We start from the raw sequence: 19,603 nt of genomic DNA on the forward strand, positions 1-19,603 counted from the left end.
GTAGAATAGTGATGTCTTGCAGCAAGATGAATCGTGTTTTATATGTTTAAGATCTCTAAGTCTTTTTCTTATTTAGTTTTTTTTTTTTTCGATTAACATTTCTGAGTCAGTTGTCTGCTAATAGTAATTTTAAATTTTTTCATACTAAACCATAATTATGTCATTCGTCAATTCAAAGTGATTCAATTACATTAATTAACCATTTTTAAATTTAATATTTTTTTCTCGAAAAAGAAAGGTTGAATTAAAAAAATATATAATTATAAATTTTTCTTTAAAAATGATTTCGGGTATTTTTTTTTTCACATAGAATATCAATTTATTTCCAGTTATTCCCATGAATTTTACATATCATTTCTCTTTATTTACATGCATCAAATCACAATAATTGTACGATTCTAGGAATATTACTACTACTAAACGTATGGATAAAATTTTTAATGTAAGTTCTTAGTCAACAGTCCCACATTTTCGGTTTGAAATAAGGAATGAATTGCATCATATTAAGGACTAAAAAAATGAAAATAAAGGATATTACTCAGATGCTGACTATGTAAACAAACTGTCGAGGCATTCTATTATTTCGTAACTTTCATTAAATGGTTTGAACTCACTTTGATTATCGACCTTTTACGACTTCATTCTAGAAGTGAATTCAGGTAAAGATAATTAATTTTAATATAATAGGTAATTTAAAGAATATCCGTTCTAAAGTTAAATATAAATTGAACTTTTGTTAAGTTTTCAAATAAAAACAAAGTTTATAAAGAGACATTAGTAAAATTTCTTTTAATGAAACAAGAATGAAAAAGAGATTTTAAACGTTGGCAAGAATTAAAGGACTATTTTGGAATAGTTAATCCGTGCGGAAAAATAATTCAATTGAAATATGTACTATAGTCGCAGCAAATGAGAGAGAAAGTCACCCTACTCCCCCCCCCCTAAGATAGCTATTTTCATTTAAATACACACTTCAATTGCATATCTCTGACCTGAAAACCGCTCATTTATTCCCACTAAAAAGATTCATGACTTTTATTTAATTATTTCATTCGTTTAAAAAAATGCATTCTTACTGAGATTTTAATATTTCGGTTCAAGACAATTCCACGAAAATGACAGCTTTTGCGAATTTTTTTTTTCACTAAGTTTTATTGTAATGATTTTTTTATAACTACTATCGTATGATCTGCCTCGAAACTAAAAGCAATGTCAAGTGACACATGTTGAACTCTAAGGCAAGAGCAAAATATGAGTCATTTAGGATAAAATTTTCCTTCACGATAGTGATAACATTTCGTAAAACCTCATTGGAGTAAACATACTTGTCCCTAAAAATTGCCTGCCGATTAAGGATATTAGCCCCTAAAAGAACGAGGACAAAATTTCTGAAATAAAGTCAGCGCCGCCTCAAATAATCACAATCCCTATCAAAATATGCTCCATACTGCAGGGATTACCTCAATTGTTACAGTTACTTGACGAAGAGTTGAACTTAAGTCATGTAACGCAGGCCTAAAATTTTATCCTGAATAAATAAAAAGAAATATAGGCAAAATTGTTACAATGAAACAAAGACAATGGACGACAAATGACGATTTTTAAAACATGGCTTGAAATATAGTCAACATAACCTATGAATTGGAAAGAAGAGCTAGTTACCTATAAAGAGAACTCCCAAAAATTATCATGCGCCTGTGAATAACCGTCCCTAAACACCACAATTAGATTGAGGACATTTACTCATTAAAAAAAAATCAACGGTTCCGCTAAAAAACGTTCGTCAATATAAAGACAACAGTTCCCGAAAAATACTATTAGAATGGGGAGCATAGCCCCCAAAGCCAATGGAATAGTTCCGAAAACGAAATTCGAAATAAAGATGAATTCTTAAACCGCATTAATAGTATATCTAAAACAAAAAAAAAAGAAGAAGAAGAAATACACATTATAATTTTAAAAAAATACTCCGAAAGAAAAGGGAAAAAAAAGCCTTTTTGAGTGAAGACAATATTTCCCAAAACGTTGGAATGAGGGCTCTCCAATTTCTTCACATAAGCTTAGACTTTTCTTTAATAACTATAAATCAGTAAATTTTAAATCCCGAGTAGAATCAATACAACAGTAATAAAAATTTCATTTATAAATTTGAAATAAATTTTTAGCGATGGTTTCTATGCTGCTTAAACAAATAAATAGACTTTAAATCACAAAAAAAAAAAAATTTTCAATCGAAATCCTCATCAGCTTAGTCTTTTCTTAAATAACCTAAAAATCGTAAGTTTTAGGTTTCGATCAGATTAAATGCAACAGTAATTAAAATTTCAAACATAAATTCAAAAAACAAAAACCCCATAAAAATAGAGAGAACGTTTCTAGGCTGCCCCCTCCCCCCCCAAAAGGCAGTTAAATAACAAAAATATAATCAAAAGAGGAACGTTTTAAGTTCTTCGTTATCGGAGAATCCTAAAAACTTAAAGAATCTTATTTGGCCAGATTTCGGCAAAAATCATAACAAATCAAATGTAAAATTAAAATTCATTTTTCCTTACTTAAAATGTTTAGAACTTTTCCCTTATTTATTAAGGTTTTCCGTTTCTTTGCCTCGTAAGTAAGAATTCTTCATAGGGTGTATTTTTTCCGCGCTTTCTAATAAAACAAAAAATCAAGATCATACGATAAATATTTCGAGTAGATAAATCCATTTGTGGGTCATAAAATTAAACTCCGAAAAAAAAAAACTATTCATCGAATGAGTTTCCAAACTATAAACCTTCCTAATACTAACCAGGACAAACTGTGAAAATATCAACGAAATTGGTCCGATAGTCTCGGAATTTACCCAGGACATGTACATTAGAGTTTGTGTTTTAATTATACAAAGATTGGACGGTTTGTGAGTGATTTCATTTTCTGCGTGAAAGACGAAATGCACCAAACAAGCTACATAAAAATGAAATGAGCCTCAATAAAAAGAAAATAAAACATTTTTTTTTGTCTGGATAGCTCGTTGTCCAAGATGATGACCACTTTCCAAAGACGTAAACCCTTTTTCCAACGAATATAAGACCCATATTCCTTGGAAAAAATAATCGCTTCTCATATCACTTAAATAAAATTAACTTAGAGAACAAACGAAATTCATGCTATTTTTTGCTAGCAAGTGTATTTAGAATTATTTTTGTTCCGCAATTTTTGAGTGACTAATAACAGATTCAATGTAATTAATTTTATTTGTATTCACCAAACTTTCTTTTTCGGGCCATTTAGCAGAAAACCATACATTTTGTCTCACGCGTGACAGTCCTTTATTTTTTTAAAAAGTAATATTGAAAAATTGTAGCAAACAATTTATTTTCCTACTAAATAACTCATGCATGTGTAATTTCTAAGGCAAAAAAAGTGTTTATTATAACGTTTTAAAATGAAATATAGAGCTTTCACGTACATAGCAAAACGTCTGTTTATTTTATTTTGTGGTCGTGGTGTGATACACTACATTTTATAGGAAACATAAAATGTTTCAAAGAGAAGGAGTTTTTCAATTTTGCAAGTAATGAGCTTTAATAAAAATTGAGCAATGGTCCTTTTTCTTTAGATTAAAGAGCTTAAAGGTTTAGTATACCAATGTATTTTTAGAAAATTTGCAGGAGCAAAAATAAATAAACTTTTTTTTTAGTTTTTGCACGACATAAGTATTTTTCTAAATATTATAGTGCCATTAATGTATTTCTTTTTTCTTCTTTTTAAGGCACACTTTTAAGTTATTTGCTATTGCTTATCATTAAATAATTCGATTTATACATATAGGCAAACAAATTTCATTTCAATCACACAAATTTTGTGGGTAAATTCAAAACAACATTGTGATAATGGTTTCAAAGTTAGTTCTCTGAAGTATTGGGCAAAAATACTTTGAAAAACACAGAAGTTAACTATAGAGAACCAATCAGCAAACTCCTGGTAGTATAGTAAATGTATGAATGTTTGATCAGAAGAGACTTTTATTTGATCTAGTCTAATTCAGAAAAAGCAATAAAAAATCAATTATCTGGATGTAGTCTAGTTTCAAACCAAGAGACTTACGATGGTTCGATTAATTCCTATTTTTATAGCGCGGCTTTATTCGCTTGTGTTAGTGCAATTGCAACTGAAAGTTAATATTAAGGAATTTTATCCATATGAACTTCGGATCAAGGACTTGCTTCATTTGTTATTCATTTAGTTTCCCTAAGTATACTTTAGTTTTACTTTATTTACTGCTGGAAATTAATCAAAAAGTTTTATTTGAGTCTATATATATTTTTCATTTCTTTGCAATTCTATCTGACATTAGTATTACTAAAATTTGCATGTACTTTTTCTAAATTACTGCAAGAAAAATATAATCATAGTTGTCGTGAATTTCAGTATAAGGAAATTAATACATCTAGTTTAATTAAAAGCTAAATACCCGAAACACCATATTTTCAAAACTTTGTGTTTGAAAATCAAATAAATTTTATCATTTTCAACGTACATGTATGAAAATATCATCAGGTGATATTTTAGCTAGTAAAAATATCTTTTAGCTATTAAGTTATGTTTTTTAACAAGATATTTAAAATAAAGTATTTCCAGGAAATAGAAATGCAAAAAAAAATAGCAATGACATTTTTACAAAACATATGCTTCAGACATATGCATGAGAAAGGGAATAAGTCACAATTTAAAAATGCTTCAGGAACTTTTAAAATATCTGTTAATGCCAAAAAGTACTCAAAAAGCATAACATCATTGATGAATATCTTTGAAATTTTTGGGAGAAAGCGCAAGTCGGTAATTTTTAAAACTTACTCTCTTTCCTTAATCAGCGCCTCAAATATTGTCAGTGTAAATAATTCCTTTTTTGAAACAATCTCATCGGGCTTTTCATTTTGCTTCTACAATTCTTTACATTCAAAAACAATTTTCCTATTGATTAGCATCACCGAAGGGATCCTGCGTCGTTCAAATTCTAACAAATTTATCTATACACCTTCTCGTATTTTATTAGGCATTCGATCGAAATGAGCATGCTGTCAGATTTAAAAACTAATATTTGCGTTTGTCATTGGAAAAAATGTAGTTTTCAAAATGCGAAACATTATTTCCAAACTGCTCGAAAGTGAGCAAAGAAAAAAAGTATATTTTTTAAACTTGAAGGTTGTCCAGGATACTTTTTGAAAAAAATATTTATTAAACAGTTTAAAGTTTTGACATTTTTAGCACTGATTCACCATCTGTTTAATAAACAAAATCATAACATAAATATTATTATTTTTTTTTTTTTTTTAATGAGGTTGCTTAAAATTACAAAAATTCAAAACATTCTTGATTAATTTTCAATTTTTTTTCTAAAACATTATGCACAAATATCTAAGTTTTAATTTTTATTCGGCGATTTGAAAAATATTAATTTAATAAAAAATAGAAAATAATTAAAGACAAATTTTTAAAAATTTGAAGATACTCTTTTTTTAATCATATTTTTTGCAGAAAACATTTTTTTTTTTTTCAAATTTGCCGATTAAAAATTTTAGTAAACTGTTTAAAAAAGATATGCTCCGAATTTCATTACTTCATTTTTATCGGTTCTTGACTTGAGTTTGAACGCAAAAAAAAGGGAAAAATTCATGGCGTCATGGAGAGAAACGCGTTTGAAGTTTTATAGTTAAGTATAATATTAGTTAAATGCTTGCAACAAAAATAATTATATCTTTCGTTCTAAGTAACATAGAAACAAGACTTAAACGTCCTTTTAAGCAGAAAAAAACTGAAAAGTTTTTTAATTGATTAAAAAAATTTGCAAAATTTGACAATTTTTGTGTCCCGGACCCCTTTAAATGATTCAAATGTCTTTCTAAGTGTGTGGTTACGTACGTTAAAATGATAAACCCAAAAAGAAGGAGAGGGCAAAAATTCTAGTTCAGTAAAGGTTAAAAATACATTCAAACCTGTTTTGTGAGATTTTTCTTTCTCAATTGTCCTAATTTGATTATAAATTGTTATTTATAAAACGAGTTTGCGGTTGTTTCTTCAAGTGACGAGTGATTTTGAACCAGTTTACCACACGAAAGCTCACGCACTGTAAAAAAAAAAATGTAACTTTACTCCGTAAATACGATGGCAGCAGGGGCGGCATTTCAGCATTTTATTTGGGGGGTCGAGTTCCTAAATATGAATTACCACAGTGCGGTACTAAACACAAATTAGCCAACAGTAAGTGGTCATAAAACGGGTTCAATCTTTATAAAAAATAGCGTTTAGAAAAAAATTTAAATTTTGATTCATTTTATAATGAGTTATCATAAAAAACATCTTGATACTAAAGTTTTTATACCTTTTGGTAAAATTTTAATGCGTGATTTTTGGAAGATAGGGAATGCTGTTACTAATCTACGAGTGCCCAGTGTTGTGCTGTTTTGCCAGTACAGCTTTATTTTTTATTTTATTTTATTTTGTTTATTTATTTATTTATTTATTTATTTATTTTTGCCCATTGTACTTCGAAAATAATTCTCTAACCTTCTGAGACATGAAAAAATCTCTTGACTAACTGAGCTGATTGGAATAGTTGAAAAATAATTGAAGCAACAAAGTTATGAATGAAAACATTTTTCATATCTTGCTCTTTAAAATCCCCCAGGCAACCTCGAAAATTGTGAGGGGCTTATTTTTCATCATTAATCTTATCCCGTTGGTGTTCTCAACTTCAATGAGATGATACCTGCCTCCAGCTCTGTTATTCACAATTCCAGATTGATGAGTCCGTAACAAGGACGAAACTGCAGTCTCTGGATGTGATAACCGGTCTGTCGGTATATTGCTTGTAATTTTTCTTGCCCCATGCTAAATATTTTACTAATATGTGAAACACTTTATTTTTCGTTTTCAAAATCTAATCCAAACAATACAGACCCAACAATACAGAAAAATAATTATCATCAAATCTTGTGTTAGTTTCATTAGAAACTGTTTCATAAAAATATTATATCAATGTTTGACTTCACATCATCATGTGGACTTGTGTCACTTTTTTTTTTTTTTTTTTGCGCCTTTTTAAAATTGGCTCGGAGTAAGAATTGTTTTGAAAAGTTTCATGCTTGGTGGAAATATACATCTATGTAAATTTTATTTTCAGTTTCAATCGCAGATTAAACTGTGGCATGAATAGTTGAAAATTCAGGGTAGCGGATTGATGATGTTCTGGTGGAGTGTAAAGCATTTTTCAAAAACTCTCCACAATACACAAACAAATTGAATAAAAATTCAAACGAAGCCATATATATTAAAGGGCGTGCATTTTTTCAACGTCGAAAGAATCGTTTTGCAATAATTCCTCCGGTCGTCAAATCACTGCTTTGAAGTTATCGAGAAATGTTTTTATGGTTTTAACGCTTAAAGACCACCTTGTGTCACTCGGAGATTGCATAGTTATAGAGCCCCATAAAAGATATTTGTTGATGTATTTTTTTTTATTTCTTTTAATAATCACATGCCTTTTAAAGAAATTTCTATGAAAGCATATAATGCATTGAGTAGTTGAAACGTGTTTCTAGCAGAAGAAAGCGATGAACACTCATTAAAATGAACATTTACTCAAAATCTGAGCGTAAAATATCAAGAAATTTTCTTGACTGAGAAAACCATAGAGCCACACCACTTTATACGGGAGTCTCATATTGGGCATACCATCGTTACACTGGGCGCACAAGTATGAAATATTTAGCCTATATGAGGAAATTTCTTACTTAGTTAAAATTAACCATGGTTCTCCATCAGTTTTCTCTGTTCTGGAAAGGCCGGAAAATACTTTATAAATTTCTAAGTCAAAATCCCTAGTTACGAAAAACACTTACTCTTGTCTAGAAATGCGTCGAGTTTCATCAAATAGTACTGAGAACCAGCGAGATTTTTAAAAATCAACATTGATTTTTTCCTATTTACACAAATGGAATTCACCCATTTTCTATTATTCAGCTCAAAAAATTTGGGGGTGCGACCGCCCCCTCTTGACCCTCCAACTTGCCACTCCTGGGGCAGCATTCTACACTTGGTGTAACCTTATTTCGGTGATTCGCTTCCTCCATAGCAATGGGGTAACTTAAATGATAAAACTGGTGTTACATTATGAACGCACACCAGTTTTATCAGTTAAGTTACTCCATTGCTATAGAGGCAGCTAAGCTGCCACCGCTTTTACGGAGTAAGGTTACACATTTATTTTACAGTGCGTGTTACCTGACTACGATGAGTAATGATTATAGGTTTTGAAAAGTTTTGTATGTGTAAATAAGAACATATGTACACGTCTAATAAGATTTGGAACGAAATGAGAGGGAAAACTTTCATGATAAAATCCTAAAATTTACTTGATTGATCCAGGTAATTTTCTTCGCTTAGATGAAGTATCAGGCTGTGGCACTTTTTAGCTTGCACAGTTTAAAACGGAAACTTAACTTAGAAAAAAAAACACATTTTATGAAAAGAACGTTTTGTTGTATAAAAACAAATAACCTAAAAATTAATTTTCTGCGATATCGAGAAAAACATTCTGTTAACTTTAATTTCTTGATGCGAAACACATTTCAATTTTTTTAATCTTTTAAATAGTTTATATTTATTTCACTTAATAATCATCAGATATATTACACTGTAAAAAAATTCCGAAACGTTACTGGTTATCTCCGTGGAACGTTTCGGGATTTCAGAGGTTTTCACGTATTTCCCCGCAAAATCAAGTATCTTCGCAAAAAAGTTTCCTGAATTGCTAAAAGATGCACGAATGCAGACATTTCACTGGTGTGAAAGATATTTTTTGCTACCAGTTTAAAGAATGACTGAGCATGTTTATAAGGTGTATCGGCTTTAACTTGATCACGGCCCGTCCAGATTGACTGAACTCCCAATGGGAGCAAATAAGTCACTGGATAGCTGCAGCCTTACGAGGCAGGAATTGCGGGCAAGAAATATGGTTGGTTCTTGCTTGCAATTATTCGCGCAGCTTAGGCCATGGTCGCGGTAATGCTTCTGGATCTTTCTTGGTAAACCAGGAAGGTTCTAATCAAATACATTAAACCTATTTAATTTTTGTAGAAGGTTCACGACTGGTTTTAACAGGGGGGATTTCACAAGATTTCAGAAAGGTTACTGACTTTTATCGGAAAACGTTCCTGGTTTTTGTAAGAAATGTTACTGGTTGAAATTGGGTGCGCATCAGTTGCCTATTATTTTGCAGGAACGTTTCTGAATCGTTTTTACAGTGTACTTTCCAAATGTGTTCTTTTTTTTTGTGAAAATGTAATAGCTTCTTTCATACTTAATCTAACTTTATAACTAATGCATAATGTGAAAGATTTTTTTCCACGGCTTTCGGCGAAAAATAAACAGACAATATACTTTTTGGTGTTTTTGTAGAAAAAAGAAATTCATTTTGTGTTATATTGCGCATTGATTTAATGTATAGCATCCCAAAGCGGATCTCCATTGGTTCAGTCCATTAAAGCGGCATGCTAATAATGCGAGGATCGGGTGTTTGAATCCTTGTGGGCCAAAAATGTTGACTTAATAATGTCGGCGCTTTTTCAGCAGAATTCTAATATAAAATTTCATGAATATATATTCTAAACTCAATGCAAAATTCTGAGTTACAAATCGCTGTTGTCTAAATCCGGAAACAAAACATTAAATTTAACACAAAAAATTGCAGTTAAACTTTTTAAAAAATATTTTTACAAAGAGACATCGCACATAATTAATTTTGTTACTTTATTAAGCATTACTTTGCTATGTAGCTTCTCCAGATGGAGGCCTGATCCTCCCGTAGGCCGAAGGATGTAGCTTTTGAATGATTAATTTTCCTCAGCTAAATTCTGATCGGAATTTTCCTAAATATACCCCAGTGTGTTGTTACATTCAAATCAGAAAAGTGAATGTTTATTTTAGCATGGTAATTAGCAGTATCATTTATATTACTTCTCGAACATGATTTTTGTGGGTACGCCATAACTTTCTTAATACTTCAAACTTCAAAAGTAAGAGATCACTTTAAAGAGTTTTTCATCACTACCAGCGATAAATCAGCAAACAAGTCACATTTTGGCTGTGTTTCAAATAATACATTTAATAACCGAAACTTGGCATTTCTTCTGTCAAACGTAAATAATTCTCTAGGGTAATCTAGTTATTGCATAATACGGATAAATATGTATTTAAGTACTTCAATGTTTTTTATTGAAGTCTTTGGAAAACATCCATACTATAAAGAATTTAGCGAATTAGCTAACATTGATGTCATAAAATGACATTGTTTAAAATATTGTTGATGAATTAGTTAGCATTTTTTGCTTAAAATATTGTTGATGTTTAAAAATTAGTGATATTTTACCGACTTATTGGCAAATATATTAAAAATTAGATTTTGTTTGGACACCTACCCTCAAAACATCCACGCTCTGAAATTCTTTACCATGATTGAGCATACACCTTTTTTTTTAAACCTTTTGAAATTGCATTCTTTCACTGAGTATACGATGAATGTTTTAGATACGCTGTAAAAATACGAAAAAAAATACTCCTAAAGAATAAAAGGAAGAAATTGAGTTTGTAAAGTGTTGAAAAGAGCCCGAAGACACTTCTATAAAAAAACATTTGTGTGATAAAATAGTGGAAATGTCAAAAGATAATGGGTGGAGTTGCAGATTTCTCTCTCTCTCTCTCTTTTTCTTTCTTTTTTGTATTTAGCTGGTTAAGAAAAGGTTAAAGACATATAAGGTACGGGAGAAGAAATAACTTCATTCATATTGATCCTTAACGTTTCTTCAAGGTATGTTTCTGCGGTATACGCCTTTTTATCCAAATATGAATAAATGAAGTAAAAGTCATCTGGATACTTAATACATAGGCCAGAAACCAATGCGCTTAAGTCTTCTTTATAAAAAAATGAGATAATTATTTTAATGCAATTAAGTTTTAGATTTAGGTATGTTAATATTCTGCACTGATATTAAATGAAGACAGTATATAAATTTTCTGTTCAATACTGCATTCTACTGATGACTAATTGTATAATAAGTTTAATGTGTACTTAAATATATTTCTATGCTGTTTATAAAAAGTTGCTGGCTATGAAATCTTTTGGCAGTCATTAGGAATTGTTCTTTGTAGTTCTTTGCAGGGCATTAACGCATCCATGTTTACTTGCGTCATTTCCATGATAGAATCTTCCTTCACTAACAAATCGGAAAGATAATTTATATTGTCTAGCAGTGGCTTAAAATTTTCAATGTGAACTTTTGGTTGTGTGTTACCGTTGGTTTTGTCCTCCTTTGCCACTCCTAAAAGCTCTTCTTCCAGTGAGTTCTGAATTTCTGGAAAGAGCTCTGGAACCAATAGCATAAAAAGTTTCCAGTCCCCCAAGCTCGATTATTAGCACGCCAAAATACAGTTTATTGCGGGTAATCTGTAATCTTTAGGAGTTTGAATTTTGAATGAGGGGGAACATTTTATCTGTTTGCATTGCCGTATCTGCGTAAAACCAAAACTCATCCGCGTAAAATAAAATAAAGTTGTCAAACGTAAACCGCTTAGTAATAAAATCACGTAAAATCAACCGGCACAAAACAAAGGCCCACTATCTATCTATCTATCTATCTATCTATCTATCTATCTATCTATCTATCTATCTATCTATCTATCTATCTATATATATATATATATATATATATATATATATATATATATATATATATATATATATAAACTGCCTGTTTAATTTCCAATTATTAATTAGAATAAAAAGAAAAAAAAAATTAAAGCATGAATATACACTTTGCAACCCAAGACGTACGAACCTGTTTCAAAGGTTAGTAGTACGATCCAGCATTTGTTATCGAGCGGCATATGACGATTATACAAAATGGGATGGTGGAGGGAATAATTTGTTGGATCACACGAAGTTCTCTAGTCGTCCTTCTAAACACTACAGCGGCTCTTAGTTACGTGAACGTCATTCTAACACTTGCTGCCTAAGTTAACAAGTCTCTCAAGGGCCATTTAACATCGAAACAGCGCTTGTCTGCATTTAGCGTGATTCTCTTATTATTGTGTTTAATGAAATAAAGTGACCCCACGGCCTTTTAAATCAAAAGACATCTCACCAATAGGCCGTTTGGGTTATGCTTGGAAGGCAGCTGCAGCCATCCCAGAATGTTTGTTAATTAGTTGCCGAACTTCAAGGATTATGACACGATCCTCTACAGGGGTGAAAGGTGACTATACAATTTACGGTTTCGTAACATTCTCCACAAAGACACCTTTTGTTCAGAAATTATAATTATTATTCTCATAGACCATATACTTGTTAAGTTTCGTAAAGATAGCTCGTTTCCGTTCTGAGTGCATATATTTTCTGTTACCAAATGCATTATTATTTTCTTACAAACCCTAAACCAAAAAGAAAAAAAAAACTTTAACGAGTCAAATGACGGATTCGTCTTACAAAACAATAAAGCTGCCACAAATTTTGAATTTAGTGCTGGAAGAGTATTCTTATTCACTACATTATCAACTGTAAAATTTGTTTTTTTTTCCTGTTTTGCCATTTTTTATACCTTTTGCAAAATTTAAGATAAGTTTCATTCTTTGCTTTTAATTTTTAGATAACTCCCTTAAAATATTTCGTTTAAAGTTTCTAGTGTTAAATTTACTTCACTAATGTTTTTCTTGCCACTTATTCAAATTTGGAATTTTATTTTAAGTGCTTTTTTTTTCTTTTCTTTTCTTTTTTTTTTATTTTTAGGTAACCTTTTTTTGATTTACTTAGATTGGTTGGTTTAAAACTTGAGAAACTTAGTTTAAATGAAAAATGGTTTTTTATCATAAAAGTTTAATAGTTGAATCGTACTAAGTTTTGCTCCCTTATAACTTGATGGAAAAAATAATACGAGTTTTTGCACTTCTATTATTTTTCATTTGAGTTAATTTAAAATGTGAGTGTTTTTTAATAAAGACGAATTCACACTAATACGGAAAAAATTGCTATAAACAACATTACAAAGTCGATAATTACATCCGAAAAAGTCGTTTCATAAAGGGAAAAGATTCCGGATGAAATTCTAATAAGTTTGTTTTCATTGTTCTTTATTGAAATCGAGTGAGAAATCGTGGCAGTTACAAGCTTACTTATTATCCTCTTTCCGGGTAAAAATATAAAATATGATGTAAGTAAATTAAAACGTTTAAATAGGATTTGGCTGTTTTAAAAACGTCATAAAAAATAAAGTTAACAATAATCTCTGAAAAACAGAAAATTTGCTAGTAGGTTGACGAGGTAACAACCTAAGTGGTGGGGTGATCGGGAGAAAAGTATGTTGATGAGGAAGGGAAGTGTGTTTTTGTCGATTTGTTGGTCTGTCTATCGGTCTGTTTCTCTGTAGGCTAATCTGTCTGTCTTTCCCTAATACAGTTTGAAGAAACAGATATTTTTGTTCGAGGAATCTTTTATTCGGGCATCTGTTTCTTTTCACATGTTTTGATTTATCTTTTTTTAATGTTTTATTACTCTGTTCAGAATAACAATGATAATAAAAAAATAAAGAAATAACAGTCTGAGGGAAACGCCTTTTTTTTTTAATTACTCACCATATAGACGGATTTATTTTTCAGAATACTTTTCAGAAAATTTTAATGCGTATCTCAGAATACTTCTATTTGAATATATTAAGACGATTTTTGAGTAGTTCAAAACTCTATAACGGTAATGATACTCCGTTCTCGAGTTGTAGCTTTTTTATTTAAAATTTAAAAAAATGTTATGATGGAAAATTTTAACTGAAGAACTCAGAGAAAATGCGGATGTTGATGTGAAATAATTATTATTTGTTCAATAAAAAAATACAAACAAAAGATTTGATAATAAGACAAATCACTTCCGTTGAGCCAACTAATTTTTGAATTGCCTGAAATTCAACTGGCGAAATTCTAAATGAAAATAAATGAATTAAATTCATCCTTTAAATTGTCCCTTATTATCGTTTGGAGATCCGTATTTTAGATGAATATCTAAGATTATAATATGGTGAAAGTGGTCATTCTCCAATTTCGGTCTTTCACTGTCTTATTTACATGAGTGGATAAAACTGCATCACTTGCGAAAAAGTGAAAAATAGTGAAAATAATGTTTTTCATATAAATGTTCTATGCAATAATGGCATTATATTGATAAAATACTTATACAGGAGTAATTTTAAGTCATATTTGTAGGAGTTAATAAATTATTTACTCTAAATTGTTTCGAAAAGATGAAACATTTTTAGAAAATAAGGAACAAAGCAAAAGATGCCCAAATTCTGCCCTTAATGCGAGTTCTACATGCCTCTAATTATACTTCAAATCCTTAAAAGTGTAAAAAACCACGAGGAACATTCAAATACTGAGTAGATCCATCATGAGTTGCAAGGATAGCTTTCAAATGATCCCGCATAGACTTCTGAATGTAAGCCTACGTTATTTCATAGAACCAGAGATTAATAATGCTTTCCCGTTGATTTATCATGGAAACAGGTTTATTAGTAACAAACTGTTACCCACAATATGCCAAAAAATATTAAATGTAGGTTTAATCCCAGACCAATTCAAAACTTGAACGCCTGATTTTTTGATGTAGAACTGCTCATAAAGAAGGGAAATTGGGGGAAAATTACCTTTTTAATTAGGATATTGATGTGGAGATGAAAACTTGTAAATTATTCAAAAATCTTTCACTAGCAAGTTGGATTGTACGTACCAAATTTTGTTGTTTGGCAGGAAAAATTCAGAAGGACAGTTTACATCAGGGATTCTGTTGAAAAATGTCACTCCGCACCATTGAAATGAGTCTGAGTAGCTGTATTTAAACATCGTCCTAAGATATCGATATAAGCTGCTGCATTCACTGTTTCAGTAGTAAATTTCAGCGTTCAACTCCTGTATTGGATCATTTTGAAAAGTCCACGAAATTGCCTCTTTCAACAGACACTTCATTTGGACATATAAGGAAACTGGTAGGCAAAATCTAACTTATTCATGGTTGATTTTATTGCCTATTTTACAAGCGTTCGTCACAAAAAACATTACGGACATTTGAAAATAAATATCCCCTGATTTCCTCGCATCTGCTTCAGTCCCACATGAAAAAAACCTGGTGATAAAGTTTTGGACTAGATTGGGAATAGTTCTGAATATAGATTTGTTGGCATGTTATGAGCACAAAATTGCTGCTAAGAAGCCTGCTACTAAGGTAAAACTGCAAGCAGCATTATCAGGCTCCAGTTTAAAGAAATGAGCCAAAAGTACATTCAGAAGTCGATATCTTGTGTTGTGACAGCTGCAAAGCTCTTCTCGCAGCTGGCGGAGGAACTACTGAATACTAAAGTGCTCCTCGTGGATATATACACTTCAAAGTATATGCAAAAGAATTATAAAATGTCCATTAACAGAAGAAGTTATGCATATGGGCTATTCCACGAAAAAGTCAACCCTTTGTCCCGCACGGAACGGTTTACATATTTCATTAAACAGCAATAAATTTACTGTGTAATGACGAAATATTTTGCTTACAAATCACGAATAAGATTGCAATTTGTGAAGCAGAACAACTTTGTTCATTAGTATTTTTAAGTAGTATTTTTAATGAAATATCAGAGGCTTCACGTGCGGTACAAAACGACCGTATTCAGTGGAATGACCCACATATTGTTTTGTTCCACGTTTTTCTTAAATATTGTACATTTCGTTTATTTTCATTTTTAGAAATAATTAAAATTAAATGATTTACTAATCCCAATAAGATGTAGTTGGGATTAATTCTAGAACTATATTTAATAAAAACAATACCATCATTGCATAAGTTATATACATAGAAAAACATTATATACATACTTCTCCACATTTTTACAAGTGATGTAGTTTTTCCCCGCCACTGTATATTCCAAATGATTTTATTAAAAGCATAAACTGCTGAAATATGATACCTGGAATATCGAGTAAATAAATGAGTTATTGTTTTCTCTGCTTTGAAAAAAAAACCAATTTGAACAGAAATAGTTACTTTATCTGAAATTAGAATTTATGACATGGTAATAAAGCGAATTATTCTGATAACTGGTGACTTTTATTCATTCTATGGGAGAAAATAGGCTTGAGTTCTGGATGAAGTAATGGTTAAAGTTTAACTGACAAAACTAAAAATATTATTAGATTTTTTTTAAGTTAGAGAGTTTTTAGTAAATGTTTGGCAAAAGGGCGACAACAAATAGCGTTTGAAATTTTTACGTGTTTTTAAAAACATAGCGCGGTACATAAAAAGCAATTTCATTAACAAATCTAAGAGTTTTTTCTCCAAATTTCATATCATTCACAATATCAATGTATGTAACTAATTTAGTGAACTAAATTAATTGAATGAATAAATAAATAGACTTTTGGTGTGGATTTTTCTAAAACTACACTTTTCGATTATTTAACATTACTCATTTTTTGAAAATACAACACTACTAACATTTATTTCTTACGTTAAGGTATTTCAAAGTATAAAGTTGATCTAGTAGTTATAACCAATCAATATTTACAGCAAAATGTATTACAACGTGCAATGTGAATGTGCTTTTTATACCGTTTTTATGAACCTTACTTTACTTTCGAATAAATTGTAATGTTAGATTTTAATAACTTAAAATAAGAGTCTTCTTTTTTGGAGAAAGTAATATATTATTAGAGGATTACATCTAATAATTGAAAGCTTAAGACGATTTTCTTTTTTGTAAGATTGTGATAAAACCACCGCTTCATCATTTTATTGTTCATAATGTCACCCATATGTATGCGTCACAAACCTTTAAATTCGAAGAAATGTGTAGATAGAATAAAAATAAGTTGTAATAACTATAATATTTTACTCTATATTTTCATACAAAAACATTCATATTTCCTGTTGTGTTAAATGATCATAATACATATGTGTAAAGAGTTTGAACGCGTAATGTAAAAGTGCTTGTAGAGTTATAACTTTTTGAAAAACAAATTGAGTAAGAAGAAACTCATTATTTTTTAGGGGTCTATAGCAAGGATTTCTCCTCTAGATATTAAAGCTACAAATGAGGCAATTTTGTAACTTTGTTTTTATGTCGCCTCTTTAGAAGGTTAAAGTTGATATCACTATGCTGATTTCATTGCCATAAAAAAATTTAAGCTACTAGAAAATAAAATGTATATGTATTCTCTAATACAAAAATTCATGATATTATTTGTATTATTTGATTTTATAAAACTGACAATTCATATGGTACTTTTAATGGTAATTTATAGTAACTTAAAAAAAAAAAGATATTATAAATTAACATTATATTAGAATGTGTCCACCATATTTTAGAAAAATTCATAATAAGAATCCCCCCTACTGGAGAGGCTTAAAATAGGACATTCTTTTAATTGATTAAATGTTTTTAACATACCCTCCTCTTTTTTACGTAACAGTTTATGATATAACACTAATTTCACTGTAACAAACCTCAAAGAAATTTCAGAGCTTCGAAACTTCAAAAAATAAGCAAATAAGTATTACTTTTTTGCATATCATGTTGTGCTAAATGATAATAATAGGATATTAGTCTGACAGTGTACTGTAAAGAAAAATCTTGTGTAAAACTTTATTAACTCTTCGCGAATAGTATGTAAAACCTAAATTCAAAATCATTCTAGAATTGTTCGTGAAATATTAAGAATATAGTTTTTTTTTCTATCCATATTTATGTGTGTTCAAGTTGAGGTATTTGAGACTTACGGAATTTTTATTTCAGCAGTTATGCAAGGGAGTCTACCCCATAGTCCTGGTAAGTAGTAACTTATGATGATAAATGCACCTCTCGACGATGCACTCCTGCTTTTATTGCGAGATCCGTTTCGTAGGGGAAAATTTTGAATTCATAAGTTTGTCTAAAAGTTTGGCTGGTTATAAAATAGAAAGTTGGTATCAAGAGAAAGCCACATATTAATTTTAAGACATTAGGGTGTTAGTTGTTTTGCTTCAGACTGTTTTGAGAATTTAGCGTTTAAATATCCTTATTAGGTTAGAAACTAAAAATAATAAATAAATTGAAAGTTCCTAAAGCGTTCTTTTTCACTTTTCATACGGTGAAAATGTATGTCAAAGTAAGTGGAAATTTCTAATGATATTTTATACGAAAAGTATTTAAATCATTATTAAAAAAGTAGCTGATTCGGTTTTTGACCAAGAAAACTAAAAAATTGTTATTAGTCTAGTTTTTTTTTATTTAAGTTAATAAGTTCTCATTAATTGGTAAAATGATAAGAAATACACATTTCATGTTTTTCTGAATGCTTTTATTCAAAAAGCAGCTCTAAACATCAGATCATTGAAGCAATTTTTCTATCAAAAGTAATTTAGTACGCGAAATTATTTAAACTTTGTGATATATATAAGCGCGTTTGTCTAAAATTCGTTTCAAAAATTAAATTTTGTTAAAAAAACATTTTCATCTAACGATATGTTTCATTAAAAGAAAAAAGCAAGGACTTTCAATATAAAGGCAGGAATTATTTTTACGCACTTATTATCTCACTTTCTCACCTATTGTAGTTGCACTTCTCGACTTTATGCTTTGTGTTTTCATGTAAGTTAAAACTACAGCATTGGTTATCAAAAGCTAATTAAACTTTAAAGGAGTTCGTGTTTCTGCAGCGCTAAAATAAATCGCAACCAACTTATATTTAGATATATGATCTTTTGAGCAGATTTGGAGAAAAAAATGGATGCATGTAACTTGTTTTCACTCGCAGTTACAAAGAGAAGTCCAAGGTAAGACGAAGGTTTAGTAATTCAAGACTAGAAAACATTTTTCAAGTCTCATTCTCCTGTTGAACGGACTTTAAAGGATTCGTAGACTAGGTAAGTTTTATGTTATTTTTTCTTTTGAATTTGTTATAATTTACAATTTTGCTCATGTTTCTCCCTGGCTGGTTGTCAATTTTTCTTTCTTTTGTTACAGATTCTGGAAAAAGAAATGAACTTTTGACTACAAATTGAGAAAAATGCTGCCAACAGAGATAAAGGCATTAATGTGAAGGGCTTTAAGACTGAACTGACCGACTGATGCTCCAACCTGGTCTAAAGAGAGGATGTGCCAGGGAATGATTTTTGCAACTGTTGAAGGAGCTATTTGCAACAAGAAAGTGATATAATTTTTATTTGAAAGCTTCTATTTTTAGCAGCAAGTCGAACTGTGAACTTTGATGATATACTGAAAACCTAAATATTTTCTCTGCTTTGCAGCTCAAATTGAAGCTTCTGTATTATTGAAAATAAAGTAATTATTAAATTTGTTTTTTTTTCTTTGGAGTTTTTGAACATGAAGTTTGAATGTAATTTCAAGAATCCTTAATTTCAAGCTAGATTGTGTGATGTTTGTTTTAGTGATTCAGCATAACATAGTAATGGAGGGAAGCCATAGGCAAAAATAATGGTTAATTTGAATAGGTTAAAAAAAAAATCTTGCAAGGACTTTTGAGGATAATATATTATTTATTT

The 19,603-nt window shown here is 30.1% G+C and overlaps 1 protein-coding gene across 1 annotated transcript in view; it reads left to right on the forward strand.

Moving 5' to 3' along the window:
- Nucleotides 1-19,353, forward strand: part of LOC129231393 (potassium voltage-gated channel protein eag-like) — a 327,315-nt gene extending 307,962 nt beyond the window's left edge. Inside the window, exon 3 of the mRNA XM_054865695.1 lies at nt 19,065-19,353. Coding sequence (XP_054721670.1) covers nt 19,065-19,102 — 38 coding nt within the window. The 3' untranslated portion in view covers nt 19,103-19,353. The remainder of the gene's footprint in view (nt 1-19,064) is intronic.
- The last annotated feature ends 250 nt before the right edge of the window (nt 19,354-19,603 follow it).

This window comes from Uloborus diversus, chromosome 10, assembly GCF_026930045.1.
Source record: "Uloborus diversus isolate 005 chromosome 10, Udiv.v.3.1, whole genome shotgun sequence".
NCBI lineage: Eukaryota > Metazoa > Arthropoda > Arachnida > Araneae > Uloboridae > Uloborus > Uloborus diversus.